The 24,081-nt window shown below is 45.8% G+C and overlaps 1 protein-coding gene across 2 annotated transcripts in view; it reads right to left on the bottom strand.

Moving 5' to 3' along the window:
* Positions 1 to 3,488: 3,488 nt before the first annotated feature.
* The window catches only part of mrasa (muscle RAS oncogene homolog a), a 68,548-nt gene continuing 47,955 nt past the window's right edge, over positions 3,489 to 24,081 (bottom strand). For both annotated transcript variants that reach the window (XM_072470101.1, XM_072470108.1), the window contains exons 4-6: positions 15,931 to 16,030; positions 9,614 to 9,693; positions 3,489 to 7,060 (exon numbers count right to left, since the gene is read on the bottom strand). In XM_072470101.1, the coding sequence (XP_072326202.1) occupies positions 6,964 to 7,060; positions 9,614 to 9,693; positions 15,931 to 16,030 (277 nt within the window). In that variant the 3' untranslated portion in view covers positions 3,489 to 6,963. The remainder of the gene's footprint in view (positions 7,061 to 9,613; positions 9,694 to 15,930; positions 16,031 to 24,081) is intronic.

Here is a 24,081-nt window from a genome sequence, read left to right as displayed (position 1 = left end):
TTACACGGGTACATGAGAGAATTTGGGGTCGTTCGCCTTAGAAGAGTGCGGAGAGGAGATTTGATGGAAGGGGAGGTTTTCAAATCGTGATTGGTCTAGACAGAGCGGGTAGACATAAACTATTCCCACTGGCGGAAGGGGAGAGAATCAGAGGGCACCAGTTAAGGTGAATGGTGAAAGAACAAACAGTGACGTGAGGAAAAACATTTCCATGCAGCGAGTGGATTGGGCCTAGAACGCACTGCCCGAGAGGGTGGTGGAGGCACCTTCAACCGCAGCGTCCAAAAGAGAATTGAATAAGCACCCCAAGAGAAAATATTTGCAGCTCTAAGGGAAAGGGTAGGGGAGTAGGACCAGTTCTTGCAAAGAGCAAGTATGGGCATGACAGGCTGAATGGCCCTGCTTCTGTGCTGCAACCATTCTATGAAATTTTATACAAGGAAGTAACACTGGAATATTGGCATGACATTTCCAAGTTTGCTCTACCAATGGGGAAGCCCTGCCCATTGCTGCCCTGTTTTGAATCACGGTCTTTGCGTGTACCATGTGGCAGAAACAACACTGAAGCGCCTTAATTAAACAAAAATGGATACGCTGACAGAATTTAAACAGTAATAAATAGGTTTAAAATATTCACTGAACAAATGTAGGCAAACATACATTTATTTAAATATACATTTACTTAAGAATATATAAAGAAACTAGATCGTTTGGAGACTTGGGCGGCGAGATGGCACATGAAGTTTAATTCGGGCAAATGTGAGGTGATGCTTTTTGGAAGGTCTAATGCAGGGAGGGGATATACAGTGAATGGTAGAACTCTCAAGAGTATTGACAGTCAGAGAGATCTTGGTTTACAGGTCCACAGGTCACTGAAAGGGGCAACACAGGTGGAGAAGGTGCCTGGAACTCGCTGCCGGAAGAGGGTGGAAGCAGGGACGATAGTGACGTTTAAGGGGCATCTTGACAAATACATGAATAGGATGGGAATAGAGGGATACGGACCCAGGAAGTGTAGAAGATTTTAGTTTAGACGGGCGCATGGTCGGCGCAGGCTTGGAGGGCCGAAGGGCCTGTTCCTGTGCTGTACCTTTCTTTGTTCTTTGTTATCATGCCGTGTTTTATTTTGCACGTGGTGCAGGAATATTGCCCAAGATCATGAGTTAATTATGCTGGAGCTGCAGCAAAAAAAAAAGTTAACAGTATACACCCTTTTTGGAAAGGCTGCCGAGAACTCCAGACAGCAGGAGACATGAGGTTGTTAGTCATTTTCAATGGTCTATTTAGACACATTCCATTCAGATACCACATTGGTGCTTAAAACAGGCTGCGGACAAAAGATATTCAACCCCCAACTACCTTACTCGAGAGGAAGCCAGGGGACAAAAAAAAAAATAAATCAATCTTTCACCCATCGATCCCAAGACAGGGCCTCAGCATTGTGCATTTTAAGGTTTGTACTTAAGCTGTAAAGCAAGGCGCGAATTCACATCCTATCAACGAATAAAACCTCTTTATGAGCCACGAGGGAAGCACATTTTCTTGACCCACTTCCGCCACTGCAGAGTCAATGGGGAGAAACAGGAAACTTATCCTCTGTATTTAACTGTCCACTTCTCGTTACATTCTTCCTCCATTTGGTCTGCCCATTATTAGCTAACAAGAGCATGTGAAGGTCATAGATTTGACTGGATTCCAACTACAACACTACTCCACGCTCAGCAGACTGTCGCCATGTCATTTTAACTCCATTAACTATAATTTTAATCTTGATGTGAAAAAAAGCTAATGATCTTAACAAAGCAACATCCATTCCTGCTCTGGTAATGGATCCATGCAGTACATGCTGCTAAAAGAACCAGCATACTCCCACTATCCTCAGAGAATTTAAGATTTCACATTCACCAAAATTTCCAAATTTTTAAAACGAGTGAGGAAATGCCTTTGCCAGTCTCGTGCTCTTTTGTTTCAGTGCCAGCATGAATGAGAAACTGGTGGTGAAAATAAAGAGAGCTCCTGGCATTACTAAGTGCAAATACTGGCAGGTAGAGGAGGAAATGCCAGACAGGAAGGAATTTCCTACTTCACGCCATTTGCAGTTACAGCTCAAACTCTAACTGAAGTGGCTCGACGATACAGTCAAAAGTGCTACAGTCAAAAGTGCTACAAATCCTAACAACAAACTGGGAAGTCTTTTTGCTACCCGGCTCAGCCCATTGTTTTTAAATGCAGCTGAAACAGCAGTTGCCCGGTCCGGCACACTTTGGAATCTGGGCTGGTTTCCCAGGCTGTGAGCAATGCAGTGACAGATGTGACAGTCAGCCGTCTACATTGGAAATTTGCCTGGACCATGTAGGGCGTTAACTGGGTAAGTGATAAAAGGTCCACCAAAAAGTAAAATCGCCTGCAAGCTTTAAGCAATGGGCAGCTCACGTCTTTATTTCAAACTAGGAAATATTTTCCAGAGTGCCAATCGCCACTTTCAAACTAAACAAAGTGTTACTCTCACTTGCTCAAGAGTTGAGTGAAGGCAGGCCTGCCACGTGCCATTAAAAGTGGATCTTTTCCAGCCACAGGAGTCACTTGGTGCCAAAGGAAACAGACCGAAAGACAAACAACTGAACTTTGCAGTTATTAGACTCCAGGGCATATATCTTGAATTTGTGCAACAGCAGAAAAAAGAGTTTTCTTATTTTATCTCTCTCTGAATGTACTTCCATCGATCCCTAGAAGTGGGAGATAGACACGAGGAGAACTCCTTCCCTTTGCAGAAGGGCAGAGTAAAGTTGCCATAGTCCCAGATGGCCATTGGCTGCTTCCTCCTTTTGAGGGGATTGGGGGGGGGGGGGGGGGGGAGAACTGACCGTTGGTATTTTAAACCTAATGCTCACCACACCTCAGGGGAGGGGCAAGGTTGAGAAGGCGGGGCCTTCATGAATAACCTCAGCCGGTACGGGAATTGAACCCACACTGCTGGCCTCGCTCTGCATCACAAACCAGCTGCCTAGCCCATTGCGCTAAACCGCCAATGCTTCAGCCAACCGTTGCAGGACACAGGTGTAAGAACAAAGGGAAAGCCATTTAAGACAGAGGAGGAGGAGGAATTTCTTCAGTCAGGAGGGTGGAATTCTCTACCCCTGATGCTCATTGAGCACATTCAAAACATAAATAAATAGATTTCTGGATACAAAATTGCATCATAGGATTTTGGGGAGGCAGGAATTGGTGTCGGAGATAAATGGTCAGCCACGATCTGTTTAAATAACGCATGAGGTTCAATGGGCCGAATGGTCTGTTCCTGCTCGTATGACTCCAGCAGAGTTTCAGTTTAGACAACGCGTTTGGCAGATGATTAAATTCACTTGGGATATTTTTCACATCCTACGTTAAAATCCAAAAACAAGTTTGAGAGGAATGAGAACTGGTTAATTTAGTCTATCCATTGCTGCACATGCAAGCATTCCTCAAAACAATTTCACAGATAACAGTTCTCCAGTTAGAATTTTATTAAAATATTACATCGCTTGTTTAGAATCTTTTTTCCTCATTTCGTTTTTTTTTGCAATTAAGGTCACATTATACAATTTACCACACAAAACCTAACTTGAAGTGCAGCAGGAGCCAAGAGATTCAGATGGCTGTTGTCTTTGTAACAGCTCAAGTTCATCTTGCAGATTAATGCTATTCACAAGGTGCCATGGTTAACCCTTAAACATCACCAGTTTACCCTTCACTAGAACGCCAGTCCACTACTAGGAACAGTTATGGCAATTGAGTCAAAGAGTTGGAAACATGACCTTCTGCTGGTTTTCCACGGGTGTGGTATTCGTACAGTTTAAAAAGGTGCAGTCCAAAGTTCCAAGCCCTTTTTCCTCTCTGGTACCAGACACTGAAGGTGTCGTCATCCCTTCAGACTGCTGTGTAAACAATTTAACGAATGGATATAGATACCAAATTGCACTTTTAAATACAAAAGGTCGAGATAATCTGACATCACTGTCACTTACTGAATTCACTGGTATATTGCAACCAGCAATTAGCCGGTGCCAACAATTCATGTCACTAGGTAACTATGCAGCATTACGAAATACAAGGAAAAGCTTGGTTGCGATCACGCCATCTGTGGACAACTTTTCCAATCCTACTATGTAAAACGGGGACTGAGAGAACAGAAATATGCCGCAACGTCATGGGGCTTAATAAATTATTCTGGCAGCTAAGCGCCAACTGAGCAGGCGGATCCAATTACCATATTTATAATTGTAGAGCAAGTCAACTCTACTGTGACCCAGCAACACAGCTCGACCCCAACATCAAGACCGCTTTCAGTGAGCCATCATTTTACATTTCCCCCATAACAACCGTCCTGCAGACCCGCGGAGGGAGGGCGATAACTAATGGTGACCAAGTTAGGGCTCGTTTTGTGTTGGTGGTTAGTCTGCTCAAGCCTATTTCGATCAAATATCCTTCCAGCCAACGTGAAGCGATCTTCCTCTTGCTGGTCTGGGCTGGATTTGAGCTGCTGTCAGGAAGTGAAAGGCCAGTACGGCGGTAGATCTGATGCAGACACTGCAGTCACACCACAGACTGAAGGTCATAAGCACAACCTATGCCAGTGAACCATAGAACACCAGCTCAGCTGACAGCCCAGTGCAATACTGCGGGGACTGCTAGGCGTGGTCACTTATGCCACCTTTCAGATGAAATGCTAAACATAGTACTTCTTTCTTGTGGATGGAAGATATTCGACACAGAGGTGGGGTGGGGTGGGGGGCATTATCCCACTACGCCATTAATAGATTAGCTGTCATTTATCTCATTTCGTTGCTGTTCTCTCTGGGCACAAATTGGCTGCCATGTTTATTTACATCAGTGGCTGCACATCTAAATGCTTCATTAACAGAAGCACTCTGGGGCACTCCCCGCACATTTGCATGTCTATTATGGGCATTAAACAGTCAACCATAGTATGTGCTCTCTTGCAAGGCATATAAACAGTTGTTCGGTCGAAAGCAGCAGTGTGAATTTTCCCTGCTGTCTACTGGCAGAATCTTCAGGTTGCAAGGTCTGAGATCCCTGGAGCTGATGCTGAATCCACGTGGGGAATAAAATCTGCCACAGCATGGGCAATGACACTTTTAATTCTATAGTTGCTGTGACCCGTTCAGGAGCAATTGCATGGTTTCCCAATTGGTCTTCAATGATTTTGTGGCCAAAGACTCAGCATTGCTGGAGTGACGCCAACCGTAGGTAGGAGTTTCACACAGCCCTGGTCACATGACATCACTCTAGAGGGGCTAAACAGGGGCTATTTAGCACAGGGCTAAATCGCTGGCTTTGAATGCAGACCAAGGCAGGCCAGCAGCACAGTTCAATTCCCATAACAGCCTCCCCGAACAGGCGCCGGAATGTGGCGACTAGGGGCTTTTCACAGTAACTTCATTGAAGCCGACTTGTGACAATAAGCGATTTTCATTCATTCATTTTTTCATTCATAGATGTAGTGACATACTCTGGCTGTAGTGACATCTAGGGCGATGCCCCAAGCTCTTAGTAAAGTCACTCACTATGGCAACAGAACATTAACTGCGATGGGTCAACAAAAATTCATTGGTGGGGGGGGGGGGAGAAAATAACCAAAGCATGGACCTACATAATAGTGTGAACGCCACAAGGTGCTGAAAAAACCCTTAAAAGTTAGCACTTCCCATTTCACTTAAGCGGCCACTGTAAAGATCACCTAGAGGGCGATTTGGCTTTTCTGTATGTACGTTAGCTCCTGCACGCTCCCAGGAACATCAAATGTTCCTGCTAACGCTGCAACAATTGAAATAGAATTTTAAAACACAGCTTGCAAGTTCCCTCCCACCCATGCTCTGCCCATTTTGCCATGGAGAATTCCACTTTGCCTGTGAGCTCAAGCTGGTTAAATGAGAAACACCGCCTGTGATTTAATGCTCCCTTTCCTTGGCTGCAGAAAACTGCATGCCAGAGGGAAACGACACGAGAACAAAAAAGGTTAGGTTTCAGTTGTTTGTTGGCTCGCTCGGGAAAGGGAGCACTTTGTTCTTGGTCAGTTAGAGCAATATCCTTTTCACATGTCTGGTACCAGAAAAGGTGCCATTTATACAAAAACTTTGTTTAAACAAATCAAATTGCAGTGCAGTTTTAACAACCAAGTGTATAAAATGGGGTTGTAAACCCATCAAAAAAAAGTGCAGATATTTTAACAATTACAACAAGAAAACCCAAGACAAAAAGAGTTGTTTCGAACCCCTCCTTTTCTGCGACGTTCTTCCCTTTTGCATTGAGTATTTGCAGACTGTGGGCAATTGTGCAGCCACAATTGAATGGGGCGAGTAACGTGAAGCTTTTCTTGATACATTTAAAAAAAAGATTGTTAATGGGTTTGGGAAGAGAGGAAGTGAACTGCAGTTGTTCAATTTATGGACTGCGAGTCTGCTGCGTGCCAAGTTTGAAGCAACTGCAGATAGATGTAATTCAATTCTCTCCTTTACCATTCCACTCTCTCTCCTGTCTCCGCCAGGTGGGTTTTTGCAACGTTCTCCTGCACCTTGGAAAATGAGACAAGGCGCCATGTCGCTCATCTGGTTGGAAACATGACAGCTCAGTGCAGTGCTGCAGTGCAGTTTGACGCACGACTTACAGTTGAAAGTGAAAAAATAAAAGTGGCTTCTCTGCCAACTTCGGTTCGAGTGAAGTCAGAAGAGGTGCCTTTGCATTTCAGAAGGCAGGTCCTTATCCAGAGTGCAAATGTGTTCCACGGAGGGAGAGAGGGTTTCCCACAAAACCCCCCCCACCCCATACATAACACTGCTACAGTTTACTGCGCACAGTATGAAAGGTCCTTGTGTAGCACACAAGCGGTACATAACTTAGCACTGGGTTCAACGTTCCTATTGAATTGAACAATAGCAGCTTTCAAGTAGGTAGAGAGGCTGGTCACATGACTGAGCACTGCAGTTTGTTCGAGCCAGCTGTCCTGTCTCCACGCCATTTTGCTTTCTTCTTTTTCTGGCTCTTCTCTGGTATTTGTTGCCTGTTTGGAATGAGATACAGCACATCTCGAGTTAATGCCCTGCCTTTGCCAAATGTTTCGTTATTCTCACACTTCAGGTCAATGGACTGCTTTGTTTTCTTATTGGGGGGGGGGGGGGGGGGGTGACGTGGAAGAGAAAATTTGGTTCCTGCTCTTAGAATAGAATCTCTATGGTGCAGAAGGAGGCCACTCAAGCAGGCAGATGTGTCCTGGTGGTATCGCACTTCGAGTGTTGTTGGAGTTGCACTCAACCAGGCAAGTGGAGAGTTTTCCATCGCACTCCTGACTTGTGCCTTGTAGATGGTGGGCTGGCTTTAGGGAGTCAGGTAGTGAGTTCTTTTCTTCTTTTTAAACATTTTTAAAAAACATTAAAAAAAGAGTACCTAATTATTTTTTCTTGTTGTTCCAATTAAGGGGCAATTTAGCGTGGCCAATCCACCTAACCTTCACATCTTTTGGGTTGTGGGGGTAAAACCCACGCAGACATGGGGAGAATGCGCAAAGTCCACACGGACAGTGACCCAGGGCCGGGATTCGAACCCGGGTCCTCAGCGCCGCAGTCCCAGTGCTAACCACTGCACCACGTGCCACCCTGTCAGGTAGTGAGATACACTACACAGAATTCCCAGCCTCTGACCTGGGCTTGTAGCAACAGTATTTATGTGGATGGTCAGTTCAGTTTCTGGATGAATGAGAGGGAAAAAAATAGAAGGATTGGAAAACAGTTTTAAATGAGCAGGGTGGGTAGAGGGGGGGGGGGGGGGGGGGGAGATACAGATGAAGCAACAACAGGTTGGGCCCCCATATGTAATAAGAGTAATTAGGGTGTGGCAGTGGAATTACTCAGTTTCATTTTTTAAACGTTTTTTTGAATCGAAGGGACAAATCAAACTGTGAAAGTTTTTATCACCATCGCAACAAATATTTTTTTAAGGTAAACTTTATGGGTCCTGAATTGCTTTTACTGTCAAGCATCCAGTGAAAGCACGCAGTGGGTGGAATTCTCCCCCCACCCCCCCCCCACCCCCCCACGCCCCCACGCCGGGTGGGAGAAGTCGCTGGGGCGCCGCGCGAGACCCGCCACGCTGCCCCGGCACACGTTTCTCCCATCCCCCCAAACCGGCACGGCGGGAATCACGGCTGGCCGCTCTGAGAATCGCCGCTTGCCGTTTGTAACGGGCGAGCGGCGATTCTCCGGCCCAGAAGGGCCGAGCGGCCTGCCCAACACGACAGGTTCCCATCGGCGCCGTCCACACCTGGTCGCTGCCGGCGGGAGCAGCGTGGGAACGCTAGGGGGGGGCGGCTCAAAAAAGGGGTCCGGCCCGCGATCGGTGCCCGCCGATCGGCGGGCCGGCCTCTGTGAAGGAGGACCTCCTTTGCTCCGCCGCCCCGCAGGATCCATCCAACATCTTCTTGCGGGGCGGCCGTGGGGAGGACGGCAACCGCGCATGCGCGGGTTGGCGCCGGTCAACCTGCGCATATGACGTCATTTACACGGCGCTGCTTTTATGCGGCGGCAAGGCCCGCGCGCGTAAATGACGCGGCGCTGCTCCTAGCCCCCCGGGGACGGGAGAATAGGGGGCTGGGAGCGGCCTCCGGCGCCGGAGTGAAACACTAGGTTTTCACTCCGGCGTCGGGACTTAGTCTCCCAATGGGAGAATTGCGCCCAGTATTCCTAGATTAATATAGTGTATAAAATGGAGGGGCTGAGATGGGCCAACCCTATTTATTCCATTCACCTTAGCAGGAGGGTCAAAAAACAGGGTGCAAAAAAAAAGTGTTTTATTACCAGTGAGGAACAAAGTAAGTGGTAGATGGTTTTGGAGTGTTGGGGGGGGGGGGGGGGGGGGTGGAGAAAGAGGAGGAAACACATTTTCAGTCAGAGGATGGCAGGGACCTGGAACTGTCTTACCGAAAAAGTGTGGTAGAGGTAGAAGCTCTCACCACATTTATTAAACGTCCTTGCATGTCTACTTGACGAGCTGTGATCTGCAGGGCGACAGACCCAGTGCAGAGAGGAGGGATTAGACTGGGTGGCTCTTCATCGACTGGCACAATGTGCCGAATGGCCTCTTTCTGCTTTCTGCATCGTAAACCTTTGATGATTCTTGTGATAGAGTACCCAATTCTCCCCCCCCACCCCAATTAAGGGGCAATTTAGCGTGGCCAATCCACATACCCGGCACATATTTTTGGATTGTGGGAGTGAGACCCACGCAGACATGGGGGAGAATGTACAAACTCCACACGGACAGTGACCTGGGGCGGGGGCAGAACCCGGGTTCTCGCTTCCATGAGGCAGCAGTGCTAACCACTGCAACACAGTTCTGCCCCAATTTCAGGTTGAAGAATTAAAAAAAAACACACTCCAAAAAGGAATATTTCATTGTGGTCGCTCACAATCGCGTGACACCATTCACCCAAGTTCACATTGTATAAATACTATCTTTTTATTTACACATCATTAAAGAGGTCTATGCATTAGAAAGATTCCAGAAAATCATACTGAATACGGGAAAATTACTGCAGCCTGAACAAAATTCAAGTACCTACCTTATGACTCGCACAAGATCATGAAAGGCTTTGTCAACATTCAGAGGTGGATCCTTGGCACTAGTTTCTATGTAAGGTATCTGGGGCAAAAAAAAAGTGTTTTATTACCAGTGAGGAACAAAGCAAGAACATGATTATTGGGGCCATTCAAACCCTGCATCTTGCCGAGAATTCTCAGCCAGCTGGTGCACTGGGGTCAAATATCCACTAGGAGGATGGTATTAAATTCAACTCTTATGTGAACATAAGCTATTTGATGTCTTCCAGGGTTACAGATGACATTCAAGATAGAATTGCAAAACACACCTCTCTATCCAGTTTGCAATAAATAGGGACGCGCAAAACAGAACAGCTTTTAGTTCGATAATACTGTCGCGGCCACTTATAATTGATGTGGCGTCAATGCTGATTTTCCTATTACACGGAGGCAGATGGTAACACTGCAAGATTTACCATTGGTTAGTCTAATGGCAACATTTTGGTAGCTGGAGGGAGGCAATGCACATTTTGGCAAGCAGGGAACTACAAAAGAAAACTTGGTGCCTGCCAAAGAGATTCAACAGCATGTCCTGCTGCATCTCTTTTTAGTATAGTATCCCTCCAGTGCACAAGGAAGCTATTCTGCCCATCGAGTCTGCACCAGCCCTCCAAAAGAGCCCCAGGCCCACTCTCAGTCCTAACCTAACCTACACATCCCTGGACACCAAGGAGCAATTTAGCATGACCATTCTACCTGACATGCACATCTTGGTATTGTGGGAGGAAACCGGAGCGCCAGGAGGAAACCCACCCAGACAAGGGGAGAAACTCTATACAGTCACCCAAGGCTGGAATCAAACTGGGGTCCCTGGCCCGGAGAGAGAAAAGTGCTAACCGTAAAAAACAATTCAAATTAATCTAATTACTGGTCTCCACAAGAGAGATCTACAAGACCCAAGCTGACCAGAAAAGGCATTGCACCTAATCTTCAGATAACAAAACTATTATTCCAAGAACGCGTGAGAAATCTGGGCAGTCGACAAAAGAACATTAGCAGCAGCCAAGGGCAACAAGATCTATGCCTTTTTAAAAATCCGAAGACTGCTGCATCTAAAACTCCCAGCCTGATTCCAATTCCAAACCCACCCACAAAGAAACATATATGGAATTCAGAGACAAGGAATTATAGGCCCATCAGAAATGGGCATGTAGCATATCTACCTAGTGGGTCAGGTCATACCTACAATTATTGAGGAGTCTGCAGTGCCGGCTGAGATCCTGTGAGTAACACCAAGATGTTACTGAGAGGAACATTGCATGGTCAACTCTTTCTAGAATGGTCTTGTGACTGCACTCATCTAAGTAAGAACCCGTGGACTGCAAGGCCTATTTACCAATGACACGGGCAGGGGTTGGTTGGTGGGTCTCAAACAGTTTGATCCCATCAAAAGAAAAAAAGATTACGCGATGACCATTTTGAAACACCTGGTCCAGATATGTGGTTTGGTATACCGTACAATATGACAACCTTCATCCATGGTTGATGGAGATAAGCAATGCTTTTGAAACTGAATTCAATTAAAACGGCAAATGGTTAGTGCCATTTATCAATACAGGCAGCTTGCCCAACAATCTCTGTAGGGCCGTTAATGTAATGAAATGTCCCATGGAACCAAATTGCCTTTGAGCATAAACAGGGTGAAGTTAGAACATCAGTTGGAGAGAATGCAAGAGCATTGAAGAGGTTCTCAGGATGGTGGAGGCAGAGAGATCATTACAGTCGTCAATATCAGCAAGAAAAGACCACGAGGCAAGACTGACCGTTTGCTGAAGGAAGATCAGAGGGGTGTAAGTCAAGAGGGAGAAAGAGAACGATGGCGGCAGACAATTTGAATATGGGAGGGTCCTGAGAGCAACTGAGGAGGAAAGCGCAACAAGCAAAGGTGTGGAGAAGAGAAACGAGGAGAAGAACAGTCCTTGGGGAGCTTTCTCCCAGCATCAGAATTGAAGCGATTCACCCGTTCTCAGCTTGATTGTGTTGGAAAATGATTAACTGTTGCCATGGCCACTGTAGCCAGTTAAAATGGCTAACTCCCGATTTAAAATGGCGAACGGCAAAGGCTGATGGGAAAGTCAGCCAACAGGACACAAACGAGCAGGTTGAGTGTGTATTTACCTCTGGAAAGGCCAGACAAGATCGATACCAGCAACCACCAGCATAACAAAACACCAGCCATCTGCATACTAATGAGCAATCCCCGGGAACAATGAGCAACATTTAGACACATAAAGCCAAACCAGACTCCGGGACGCCAGCAGAAGCCTACACAATGGGAGGTGAACGACCACCTCAGGACCGCCCATCGATCAGGGAACCGCTCCAGCATTGGAGAAAATCGAACCAAGTGATTGGGACAAAGTCCAATCATTGGGACCAGGTACAGGGTCCGCCCCGAAAGGCGGGAAGCCCCTGGGGACTATAAGAATCAAGCCCCAAGTTCAAATCGTTCTTCTTGACCGGGTCACTCAGCAACACGAACCAACCCTTGACAGTGACCGGTCCAGCCGCCGCTGATATCCAGTAAGTCTTACTTCAACGCTCGCTACGAGACAGGCGCTCCTAGCTACCAATCTGTACCAACTTCAAATCCCGCAGGCTCACAACCCGAACGAAAGGCCATTCGTTTCCCTGACCTGGTGGGCCAGTTCCAAGTTAAGTATTGGCCTGTTAGTCGTAGAAGTAGCTTAGACGTAGAATTTATACAGGAGTAGTGATTACTGTGTATCATAAATGTGCTTTGATTTAAATCTTACTAAGCGGTGTATTGGATTATTGATCATTACTCGGACTTGAACCACGTGGCGGTATCATAAAGATACCTGGCGACTCAAGAGCAAAAGGTGATAAAACAGAGCAATTAAACTAAGGCAAAAGTTAGCAACACCACCCCGGTGGCTGCTTTAACTGGCAGAGAGAATGTAATTAGCAATTCCATAGGGAGTAGCCCATGGCGGCAAAACAGGCAAGTCAAATAATGCACATTGGTACAAAAGAGGAACATATTACTCTGCATCTCTTGTATCCCCCAGGAGACCCACGGGGATGGCCCTATTGATCTCCCCGTGGGCCTTATGGAGTATGAGCTCCCTGGTGAGGGGCGGAAGCCCATCAGGGGCTAGTTAACTCAGGACTATAAAAGCCGGGCTGGAGGGGAGCAGAGCTTTAGTGCAGTCCAGACTGGGACTGTTACTTGTAAATACATTTCTTTTGTAAATAAACCATTTTGGACTCTCGTTTCCGGACTCTTCCATGGCTACTAAACCATCCAAGCCATGCTATACCCGACCTGGAAGTACTTTTTATGGACACTAACAGTAGGTGCTCCAAATTTCAGCAGTGACATTTGGTAACTGCACAGACTCACCATAAGCAGAAAGAGATCTATTTGTTTCACACGAATCTGAGACACTTGTAGAGATCAGGGTGCCCAAGACATGAGAATATTTCTGTTTAGCAACCATACATCGTCAGTGAAATGAACAGGAAAGCAGTCTAATTCTAGTCAAGTTCAAACTTTTGTGACCACAAGATGGATTTGCATTTAAATAGGGAGGAGTACAAGTGAATACAAATGACTGAGCTAGGCAGCTAAAAATAGCATGGTGTTGAAATAAATCGGTGGCCATGGCAACGATGCAACTTCAATGTGATGAAACTTGTAATAATTTGCATGCTGAATCTATTGCACGGCAATAATTAAGTGATCCTTTGTTCAGTAAAAGAGTGCTGAGTGTGGGTGGATTATTTCAAGGCAGACGAAGGTGCCTGTGTTTTAAATTCACCCTATTTGTGCTGTGAAGGAGACATAAAGAACTGGCAGCAACACTCGAACAACATAAAGCTGCACAGTAGTTTTGCAATGGTCACTCAATGCAGTGGGCCTTCCTGGATGTCGGTAAGTCACGATTGCTGTGCTGAACAAGCAGACTGGGAACTCAGCCTGCTGCAAATCAAAACAATATGGTAACATCATTCAGGTAGCATCCCCTTTAGTCTACTCAAAAGGTACAAAGCAATGATGGTGTTCCTAAAACATGTATCTCTTCCTTCCTTGGATTGCCACCGTGCCATGGTGGAGAGGCTTAAAAGTTCCATTGATCCAGAGAGCAATGCCGTCAGCAGTCTCGGCCTCAAACCAGTCCAGAGTCAGGACAGAACTCTTGTGGAACAATCAGCCTTCAATGGAGCGAACACTTCAAAGAACTCCTAAACCACAATCATAGCAGAGGACGTGTTTGAGGAAATCCCCCAACTATCCCCCAAACACTCGATTTGCCTCAAGAAATGCAACATAGAACTCAGAAAATACAGCACAGAACAGGCCCTTCGGCCCACGATGTTGTGCCGAATTTTTGTCCTTGATTAAGAACAAATCAATCTACACTATATCATTCTACCGTAATCCATGTACCTATCCAATAGCCGCTTGAAGGTCCCTAATGTTTCCGACTCAACTACTTCCACAGGCAGTGCATTCCATGCCCCCACTACTCTCTGGGTAAAGAACCTACCTCTGACATCCCCCCTATATCTTCCACCATTCACCTTAAATTTATGTCCCCTTGTAATGGTTTGTTCCACCCGAGGAAAACGTCTCTGACTGTCTACTCTATCTATTCCCCTGATCATCTTATAAACCTCTATCAAGTCGCCCCTCATCCTTCTCCGTTCTAATGAGAAAAGGCCTAGCACCCTCAACCTTTCCTCGTAAGACCTACTCTCCATTCCAGGCAACATCCTGGTAAATCTCCTTTGCACCTTTTCCAAAGCTTCCACATCCTTCCTAAAATGAGGCGACCAGAACTGTACACAGTACTCCAAATGTGGCCTTACCAAAGTTTTGTACAGCGGCATCACCACCTCACGGCTCTTAAATTCAATCCCTCTGCTAATGAACGCTAGCACACCATAGGCCTTCTGCACAGCTCTATCCACTCGAGTGGCAACTTTCAAAGATCTATAAACATAAACCCCAAGATCTCTCTGCTCCTCCACATTGCCAAGAACCCTACCGTTAACCCTGTATTCCGCATTCATATTTGTCCTTCCAAAATGGACAACCTCACATTTTTCAGGGTTAAACTCCATCTGCCACTTCTCAGCCCAGCTTTGCACCCTATCTATGTCTCTTTGCAGCCGACAACAGCCCTCCTCACTATCCACAACTCCACCAATCTTCGTGTCACCTGCAAATTTACTGACCCACCCTTCAACTCCCTCATCCAAGTCATTAATGAAAATCACGAACAGCAGAGGACCCAGAACTGATCCCTGCGGTACGCCACTTGTAACTGGGCTCCAGGCTGAATATTTGCCATCCACACCACTCTCTGACTTCTATCGGTTAGCCAGTTCGTTATCCAACTGGCCAAATTCCCCACTATCCTATGCTTCCTTACATTCTGCAGAAGCCTACCATGGGGAACCTTATCAAATGCCTTACTAAAATCCATGTACACTGCATCCACTGCTTTACCTTCATCCACGTGCTTGGTCACCTCCTCAAAGAATTCAATAAGACTTGTGAGGCAAGACCTACCCCTCACAAATCCGTGCTGACTATCCCTAATCAAGCAGTGCTTTTCCAGATGCTCAGAAATCCTATCCCTCAGTACCCTTTCCATTACTTTGCCTACCACCGAAGTAAGACTAACTGGCCTGTAATTGCCAGGGTGATCCCTATTCCCTTTTTTGAACAGGGGCACGACATTCGTCACTCTCCAATCCCCTGGTACCATTCCTGTTGACAGTGAGGACGAAAAGATCATCGCCAACGGCTCTGCAATTTCATCTCTTGCTTCCCATAGAATCCTTGGATATATCCCGTCAGGCCCGGGGGACTTGTCGATCCTCAAGTTTTTCAAAATGCCCAACACATCTTCCTCGAGCTTACCACTCTGTTTCACACTGTCCTCTCCAACAATATGGCCCCTCTCATGGACGTCAACGCCTGGGTGCTTGGAGAGATCTACTTTGAGGAAAGTCCTGATTGAAGGGACACAATTCTTCGAGGATCCCATATGGCAAGAGGAGGCCCAGAACAGGAGCCGGAGAACGAAATACCAGCGATCTAGAGCACAAGGACCAATTCCGCCTCAGCATTGAAACCAAGTGTTCACAAACAATGTCAGAAGGTCAGAGCTGGAAAATATATCACTTGGGCTTCATGACAGAAAGAACCTCTCATGCAGAATTTAATACCAATAAAAAAAATATATTTTCTAAGTTGGGAAGAATTTGGACGTGAAGCCCCTCCCTTGATAAATTGGAAACTTACATTGTACTTAGCAGCCATCTCTCGCCCTTGTTCACTTGTGACTTTTCGCAAGTGCATCAGATCAACCTTATTGGCCACCAGAATCATGGGGAAAGACTCTCTGCAATAAATCAAATAGAAACAGAGATTAAACCGAGCAATAGCATCACAACTGATGCATTTCATTGGGATAATGAGTAGAAAAGGCATTGCCATGCAAAATCAGCCATGATCATATTACATGGCGGAACAGGCTCGAAGGGCTGAAAGGCTATCACCTGTTCCCATGGAACCAGTTTGCCATAAAAATACCTGGAAAACATTTCACAAAATGAAAAGTATGGGAAACACTTACGTAGGCAAAAATCAGTTCCGGACCTCAATCCACTCTGAAAAAAAAATCAATAAAACCTGTCCGGCACTTCCTCCAAACAATAGCTTAATTCACCATCAGCAACTGGGCCTTGCAGGCCGGGAGGTTGTTGAGCGGGCGGCCACCATTGGTGATGCCATTTTCTGTTTGAGAAGATGATAATTAATGTCGATTCTCCTGCGGTTTAGTGATCCGAACTGGAATCTGTGCTTCTAGAACATGGGCGACCATCAAGGCTAACTAATCCATGAACCTTTCCCTTCCATTCTCAAGTCATCAGCAAGAATACATAGTGAAGTATCAGATGCCACACATGGGAACCACAATCAGCACAAACCACAACCGTGAGGGGAGAACGAATAAAGAGGGACAATCAGAAGGAGGGAAAAAAATGTTTGCACATCAGTAAAACCATGAACTTCACAGCAGAATAAAAACATGGGGCTGAAGAAATGTACATAAACCAAATAGTCATGCAATACTAAATATCATAGCGGTGGCATTGTCGTTAGCACTGCTGTCCCTCAGGGACCTGGGTTCGATTCCAGCATTGGGTGACTGTGTGGAGTTTGCACATTCTCCCAGTGTCTGCGTGGGTTTCCTCTGGTTTTCTCTCACCGTGCAGAGATGTGTAGGTTAGGTGCGGTTACAGCGATAGGGCAGGGAGTGTGCCCAAGGTAGAGCGGTTTTTCGGAGAGTCACGGCAGACTCAAATGGCCTCCTTCTTTCTGCACTATAAGGATTCTATGAACATCCTTTCTATTTGGAATCACTGGTCTGAGCATAAAAGTTCAACAATACCCTTTTTGAGAGCATTTACTTTGTTTAAAAGTGCTATCAAAACAGTTTAAAATGGTCTTTCAAACTAAAGCCAAAAGATAAAATTGAGCATCATTTACAATTAACCAGCCGAGCATCATTTAAAAAAATTCTATTTGTTTAACTGGCCAAATCCAAGAAATATGTTGAACGTCTGGTTCTGCTGCATTCATGGCCATGCATTTATCTTCGAAAATACCACTGGCCAAGCAGGATCTGTAGAGCAGGAGCTGACGCACCAATGCCAAAATGTCAAATCATCAGCAGAGCTCCCAAATTGTCAAAGGAATTTAATTGGCTTGTTGTTAAATCACCTTGCAGGTGAACAGGCAGAGACTGGTGTTGTCATTGCTCTGCTTTCAACCATTGCTCTGCTTTCAACCCTGTAATGTGGCTGGTGTCATGAATGGGAAGCAAACAATACCCCATGGATTCCCAACATTTCAACTCAATTTATGAACAGACTTAAAGGGTCATTTGTTTTTGTTGAAAATTTTATTTGTATTATTGCCCTCAATTATTTCCAGATGGAATTTCTAGTTGACAGGCTTCAATATATCCCTATTTTTCTCCCCTCTTCCCCCGAAGCAGGCTGCTACAAAGTACATTACTCACTTTTCTTGGTGGATAATCCTGGACAATTGAGTGTTGTCTATTTGACTATGTGGAACACCATAGCCAAGCTAATCCTATCCGGACTTGAAGACTGCACGTAAAGCATTAGCTGTGGCCACTTGATTTTAACATCTCCCCTGGGCAACGGGTCTAGAACTATCTGATTGGCTATTTAGGACTGCGAAGAGGACAGATTTCTTCACTCATAGGGTTGCGATTCGTTGGAATTCCCCATCCCAGCAATCAACGGGATGCTCGACCATCGAGTATATCCAAGACAGAGATCAATAACATTTTGGACTTCTAAGAGAATCAAGGAACATAGGGATAGAGCGGAGGTAGAATATCAGCCATGATATCATTGAATGGTAGTACAGACTCGCAAGACCATACAGTCTACTCCTGCTCCTATTCATTCAGTTTTGTTGAATTATTCCATGGAAACTCGAGATTGAATGCAATGACTAATTGTTGTGCGGTTGTCATCAGCTAGGTCAGCACAGATTGTGAATGAAACATCCATTTGTTCTGGTGGGTATGTCTTGGTGCCACACCAGGATAGTTGTGCATTTACCCATCAGATAAGCAGTCAGGGCAGCACAGTGGTGCAAGTGGTTAGCACAGTTGCCTCATGGCACCGAGGTCCCAGGTTCGATCCCGGCTCTGGGTCACTGTCCGTGTGGAGTTTGCACATTCTCCGTGTTTGCGTGTGTTTCGCCCCCCCAACCCAAAAAGATGTGCAGGGTAGGTGGATTGGCCACGCTTAATTGGAAAAAATTAATTGGATCCACTAAATGTATTTTTTAAAAATGCAACAATGCAAGAACAAGTACACTCTCATTTAACAGAGCCTTTCACAACCTCATGATGTCTGACAATGCTCCACTGCCAATAATATACATTTGAAGTGTAGACGCTGTTGTAATATCGGAAATGTATCAATTAATATTTGTACAGCGAGTGCCCAGACCAATGAGTCCAATGCAAGAACAAGTACACTCTCATTTAACAGAGCCTTTCACAACCTCATGATGTCTGACAATGCTCCACTGCCAATAATATACATTTGAAGTGTAGACGCTGTTGTAATATCGGAAATGTATCAATTAATATTTGTACAGCGAGTGCCCAGACCAATGAGTCCCATCTGTTTGCGTGAAGTTGTTGGTTTTGGGACAAATAGTTGTCAGGACACCAGGAGAACTTTCCTGCTTTTCTTCAAATAGTAGCACCAGATATTTTATGTTTAACTGACAAGGTGGACAGGACCTCGGAAAACCAGCATCTGACTGTGCGATTGGGCACGGAATTGCCAGCCTAGATTAAGTGCTCTAGTCTCCGGACCGAGGCTCAAACCCACAACCTTCTACTTCAAAGCCAATAGACACTGGAATCAAGGCTGCCACTTGATTCAATCTCTGAGCAAGGAACGTTTCTCAAGTTAAAAGGATCTAAAGAAGTTTTCTAGCACTTTACTGAAAGCTAATTTTAGCAACATACATCTGCAAATTAAAAACATCTGCAAATTAAAAAAACTTTATTGAAATTTGACTGTGATGCTCAGCAAGTTTTGACGAGGTACAGAGACTGATGCAAGCTTCTATAAATTTACACGTAAAAGTCAGAATATACAGGGTCCACAAAACGCAGGCTTGTGCTAATTCCATGTTAAGCAACTCGAGAAAAAAAAAAAATCAGGAATTTGGAAGGGATTTTAATTAAGTAGGAAAGTGAAGTCCTGTGAAATTTCTGAAACCCAATGGGGATTAAATTTCATCTTGGAAACAAATGTAGGCAAGAACAGAAGTCAAATAAACAAAAAAAAAATACATTAAACGTACACAAAATGAAGTATTTGTGGTCACAAGGTCCTGATATTTGATGGCCCAGATCGTACAATTGATTGGAGTCATTTTCATGGTCCGGCCAGGAGGGCCTCTTAAGGGTGCAAAAGGTGGGGCCAAGCCTGGTTTGCCAGTGAAGAGTAGAGCTGATCAAAGCCTCTTTGATGACCAAGGCTTTTCTGGGCAGAAGCAACACCAAGAGGATATTTTCAGCTCGTACAGAAACCATCTGCCAATGGTTACAACAGTTTGCGAGAACTGGCACGTTTCATGGTCTGCCTTCTCTGCTCAGAGATCCCACACTTAAGATCATACGATCATTCACATCAAGGACTATGCAACAATATTAGAAGTTTCTATAAAGTAAAATATACATTAAATTTGTGCTCTCTGGATAATTAGTCCTGTAACATAACAACTTGAATTCCCTGCCCAACAACACTATGGGAGTACCTTCTTCATATTGTGGTTTTAAAAGGCAGCTTACTTCTATCTTCTGGGCACGGTGGGCAGTGGTTAACACTGCTGCCTCACAGCGCCAGGGACCAGAGTTCAATTCTGGCCTCAGGTGACTGTCTCGGTGGAGTTTGCACATTCTCTCCGTGGGCTTCCTCCGGGTGCTCCGGTTTCCCCCCCCCCCCAAAGTCCAAAGATCTGGAGGTTAGGGGGGGTTACAGGGGTAGGGCGAGGGAAGTGGGTTCAGGTGGGGTACCCTTTCAGGCCGGTGCAGACCCGATGGATGAATGGCCTCCTTCTATAGGGATTCGATACATTCTCAAGAGCAAAGAAGCTTCGGCACAGGGAATGCCAGTGACATCCATATCCGGGCCGCCCCCCCCCCAAAAAAAAATATTGCTACTGTATCAGTTTACTGCATTAAAATCTTGCGTTCAAGATCCTCAAACCATATTCTAAATATGGAAAAACAAGATTCCGACAATCACTTACTTGAAAGCAATTCACGGTCTGGAAAATTCTCAGCGGGCTGCCGAGGTTTATAATGAGATGCTACACTTCAATTTCAGTCCACATTAATTTTGGAATATTCTGGAAGGATTAGTTAGTTCACAATGTCTACTGCAGTCCCAGCATCAGACATTCTCTTCACACCTTCTATTCAACCAGTGTTATCACCCAGCAGATGAGTTTAGACAAGAGAGTGACAGGAATGGTCACTTTAAAAATCAGTACATTTATATTACCGACGGAAAAAGAGCCATTTGAATAAAAGAGCCATTTGAATAAAAGAGACATTGGTGCGTGCAGTAGAATAGTTGTTCTTCATTTTTGAAATATGGGCCCCCTTTACAAGGCCAGCACATATTGCCTATCATTGCTTTTGGGGACATGATGATGAGCTGTCCTCTTGACTGCTGTACTCTTGTGTGATGAAGGGATTCTCACAATGCTGTTAGATAGGGCGCTCCAGGGCTAGTAATACAGACCGACGACCCCCCCCCCCCCCGCCCCAGAGTTCAATTCCCATCATGGAAGCTTGAAAATTTAAATTCCAATTGTAAAAACTAGTAATAAAAAGCTGGTAGCTGTTAGCAGACTGCTAAATCTGACAGATTGCTGTAAAAATATAAAATTGGTTCATTAATGTCCTTTGATGAAGGAAATATGCACTCCTTATCCAGTCTGACATGTACACGACTCCACTCACGTTCTAATGAGAATGACTCTCACATGCCCCCTGATGTGGCCCAGCATGCCAACATGATCTTAGCCGATTGGGGAAGCTGAAACCAAGACACTGTGCTTTACTTTGTTGAGTTTATTGACTTCTCACACACCAGGGCGGAATTCTCCCATCCCGCGGCAGAATGTCCACGCGGTGGTAAACGCCGTCGCTTTTTAAGACGGCGTGAACAGGCCGCTGCCAGGAGTAATTCTGGCCCTGACAGGGGGCCGTTCCATCTGCCTATCCCGGCGTGAACGGTGCACCGTGGGATCCGCGCATGCGCAGTGGCGCCTGCGGCAACGCACTCATGCACAGTGGCACCGGCGCCAACACACGCATGCGCGATGGCCTCCTTCAACGCGCCGGCCGACACATGGTGCAGGGGTACAGGGGCCAGCTGCATCGGAGGCCCCCCACGGGGTCGGAGCCCCCCACAGGCCGCCACCCGACCCTTGCACGCAGAGTTCCCGTTGTGGGCGGCACCGGACGGGACTCAGCGTTTTAACTGCGGCGCTTGGCCCATCCCAGGCCGAGAATCAGTGGGCCAGCCGCGTAGAGTGGCCCGCGACCGGTGCCGCGGCCAAACACGCCGACATGCGATTCTCCGCAGAACGGTCGCGGGGATTCTTCGGTCCGGCCCCGAGCTGAGAGAATCCTGCCCCCAGTGTCCCAGCTGTCCCCTATTTATAGGTGCTCAAAAAAGCAATTAATACCCTTCATCGGTTTCTCTGAACCGTAACAATGTAACTGACCAAGATATGAACACCTGAAGCCACCAGCCTCAAACCACGATCTGCAATGTGCTTAAGGTGTCAGCCCACCACCAACTTGTCAAGGGCAACTTGACGGACAATAAATGTCGGCCTTGCCACGTCCCAAGAACGTACAAAAACAGCATTCATCCAGTTGGGATTTTTCTTTTTGAAAATAGAGTTGTATGCGGAGAATGAAAACAAGTATCTAAACTCAATGCAAAGAAAGTTGGGCCAACTATCTGAAAAATGCAAAATACAGGACTGAAAATTGGGATTAGGTGGATGTCTCTTTCAGAGAACTGAGCACAGAGAAGATGGGCTGAATGGTTACCTATTGCTCTGTGAACTGTTATGTTTTAACAGTAATTCTGCCAATGTACTTACTATTTCAAAAAATGTGAAGCTATTCATTTTGGCAGGAATAACCGAAGAGCAGAGTATTTCTTAAATGTGAGAGATTGGAATGTCTTGATGTTGAAAAGGACTTGGGTGTCATAAATCACTGAAATGCAACATGCAGGTGCAACAAGCAATTAGGAAGGCAAATGGTACATTGGCCTTTATTGCAGAGGATTTGAATGCAGAAGTAAATCAGATTTGCTGCAATTGTATAAAGCCTTTGCGAGGTCACATCTGGGGTATTGTATGCCATTTTTAACCTCCTAACCAGAGGATATACTTGCCATAGAGCGAGTGCAACTAGGGTTTACTCGGCTAATCCATGAGATGGTGCAATTGTCCAAATGAGGGGAGAGGGCCTATATTATCTAGTGTTTAGTAGAAAAAGAGATGATCTCTTTGAAGATAACAAAATTATTACAGGGCTCAACAAGGTATTATCTTTATTAGTGTCGCAAGTAGGCTTACACAACACTGCAATGAAGTTACTGTGAAAATCCCCTAGTCGTCACACCACTGCGCCTGTTTTGGTACACTGAGGGAGAATTCAGAATGTCCAATTCATCGAACAAGCACGTCGTTCGGGACTTGTGGGAGGAAACCGGAGCACCCGGAGGAAACCCACGCAGACACGGGGAGAACATGCAGACTCCACACAGTCAGTGACCCAAGCTGAGAATCGAACCCGGGTCCCTGGCGCGGTGAAGAGATGTTGGAAGGTTGGAGGAGTCATGAACCAGTAGTCTCATAATAAAGCGGCAGGCCATTTAGGACGGTGACGAGGAGGACTTTCTTCACTCAAGAGGGTGCTGAATCTTAGGAATTCCGAATACTCAAGAGTACAGTCAAGACCGAACAGTCAAGACCGATATCAAAGGATTTGAAGATGGTGCAGGAAGAAGGGCTTTGAGGTAGAAGCTCAGCTAAATGGTAGAGCAGGTCCGAGCTGTCAAATGTCCTACTCCTACTTAGAGATGCTAGAAATCCAAAATAAAATGCAGATTTTGATAATAGTCCCCACCTCTACTGCCAATTTATCTTTACCCTGTCAAATGAAGACTAACCCTTTTGTTCACTTTTCATTGTATAGTATAGTATTTACAGTGCAGAAGGAGGCCATTCGGCCCATCAAGTCTGCACCGGCTCTTGGAAAGAGCACCCTACCCAAGGTCCACACCTCCACCCTATCCCCGTAACCCAGTAACCCCACCCAACCCAACCCTAAGGGCAATTTTGGACACTAAGGGCAATTTAGTATGGCCAATCCACCTAACCTGCACATCTTTGGACTGTGGGAGGAAACCGGAGCACCCGGAGGAAACCCACGCAGACACGGGGAGAATGTGCAGACTCCATTGTGTTTAGGTTAGCCTTAAGGCTTCTGTTCTTGGGCTTGAAAAGGTGAGTGGAAATTCTATCATTCAGAGCCAGTGGCTTGGAAACGTTCCTGAACCAGACAGTGCAGGAAAGCTGGATTAACACAAGCACAATTGATGCGGTGTCATTCCGGTTCCCTGACTGTATTGCTGCAAAAAGATTAATTCAGGTCTGAGCAGGCTACATTGTCAACTCCTTCAAGCCAGTAATTGCAGACTAGGACTCACCCGTTCTTTTATTAAAAAAAGGTCTCGATAGGACAAAAGATTAAAACATGTTCATAATAACACATGAGAACACTTGACA

Source organism: Scyliorhinus torazame, chromosome 2 (assembly GCF_047496885.1).
Source record: "Scyliorhinus torazame isolate Kashiwa2021f chromosome 2, sScyTor2.1, whole genome shotgun sequence".
Classification (NCBI taxonomy): Eukaryota; Metazoa; Chordata; class Chondrichthyes; order Carcharhiniformes; family Scyliorhinidae; genus Scyliorhinus; species Scyliorhinus torazame.
Note: the sequence above shows the minus strand (reverse complement) of the source record. Positions and strands in the feature narration are given on the sequence as shown.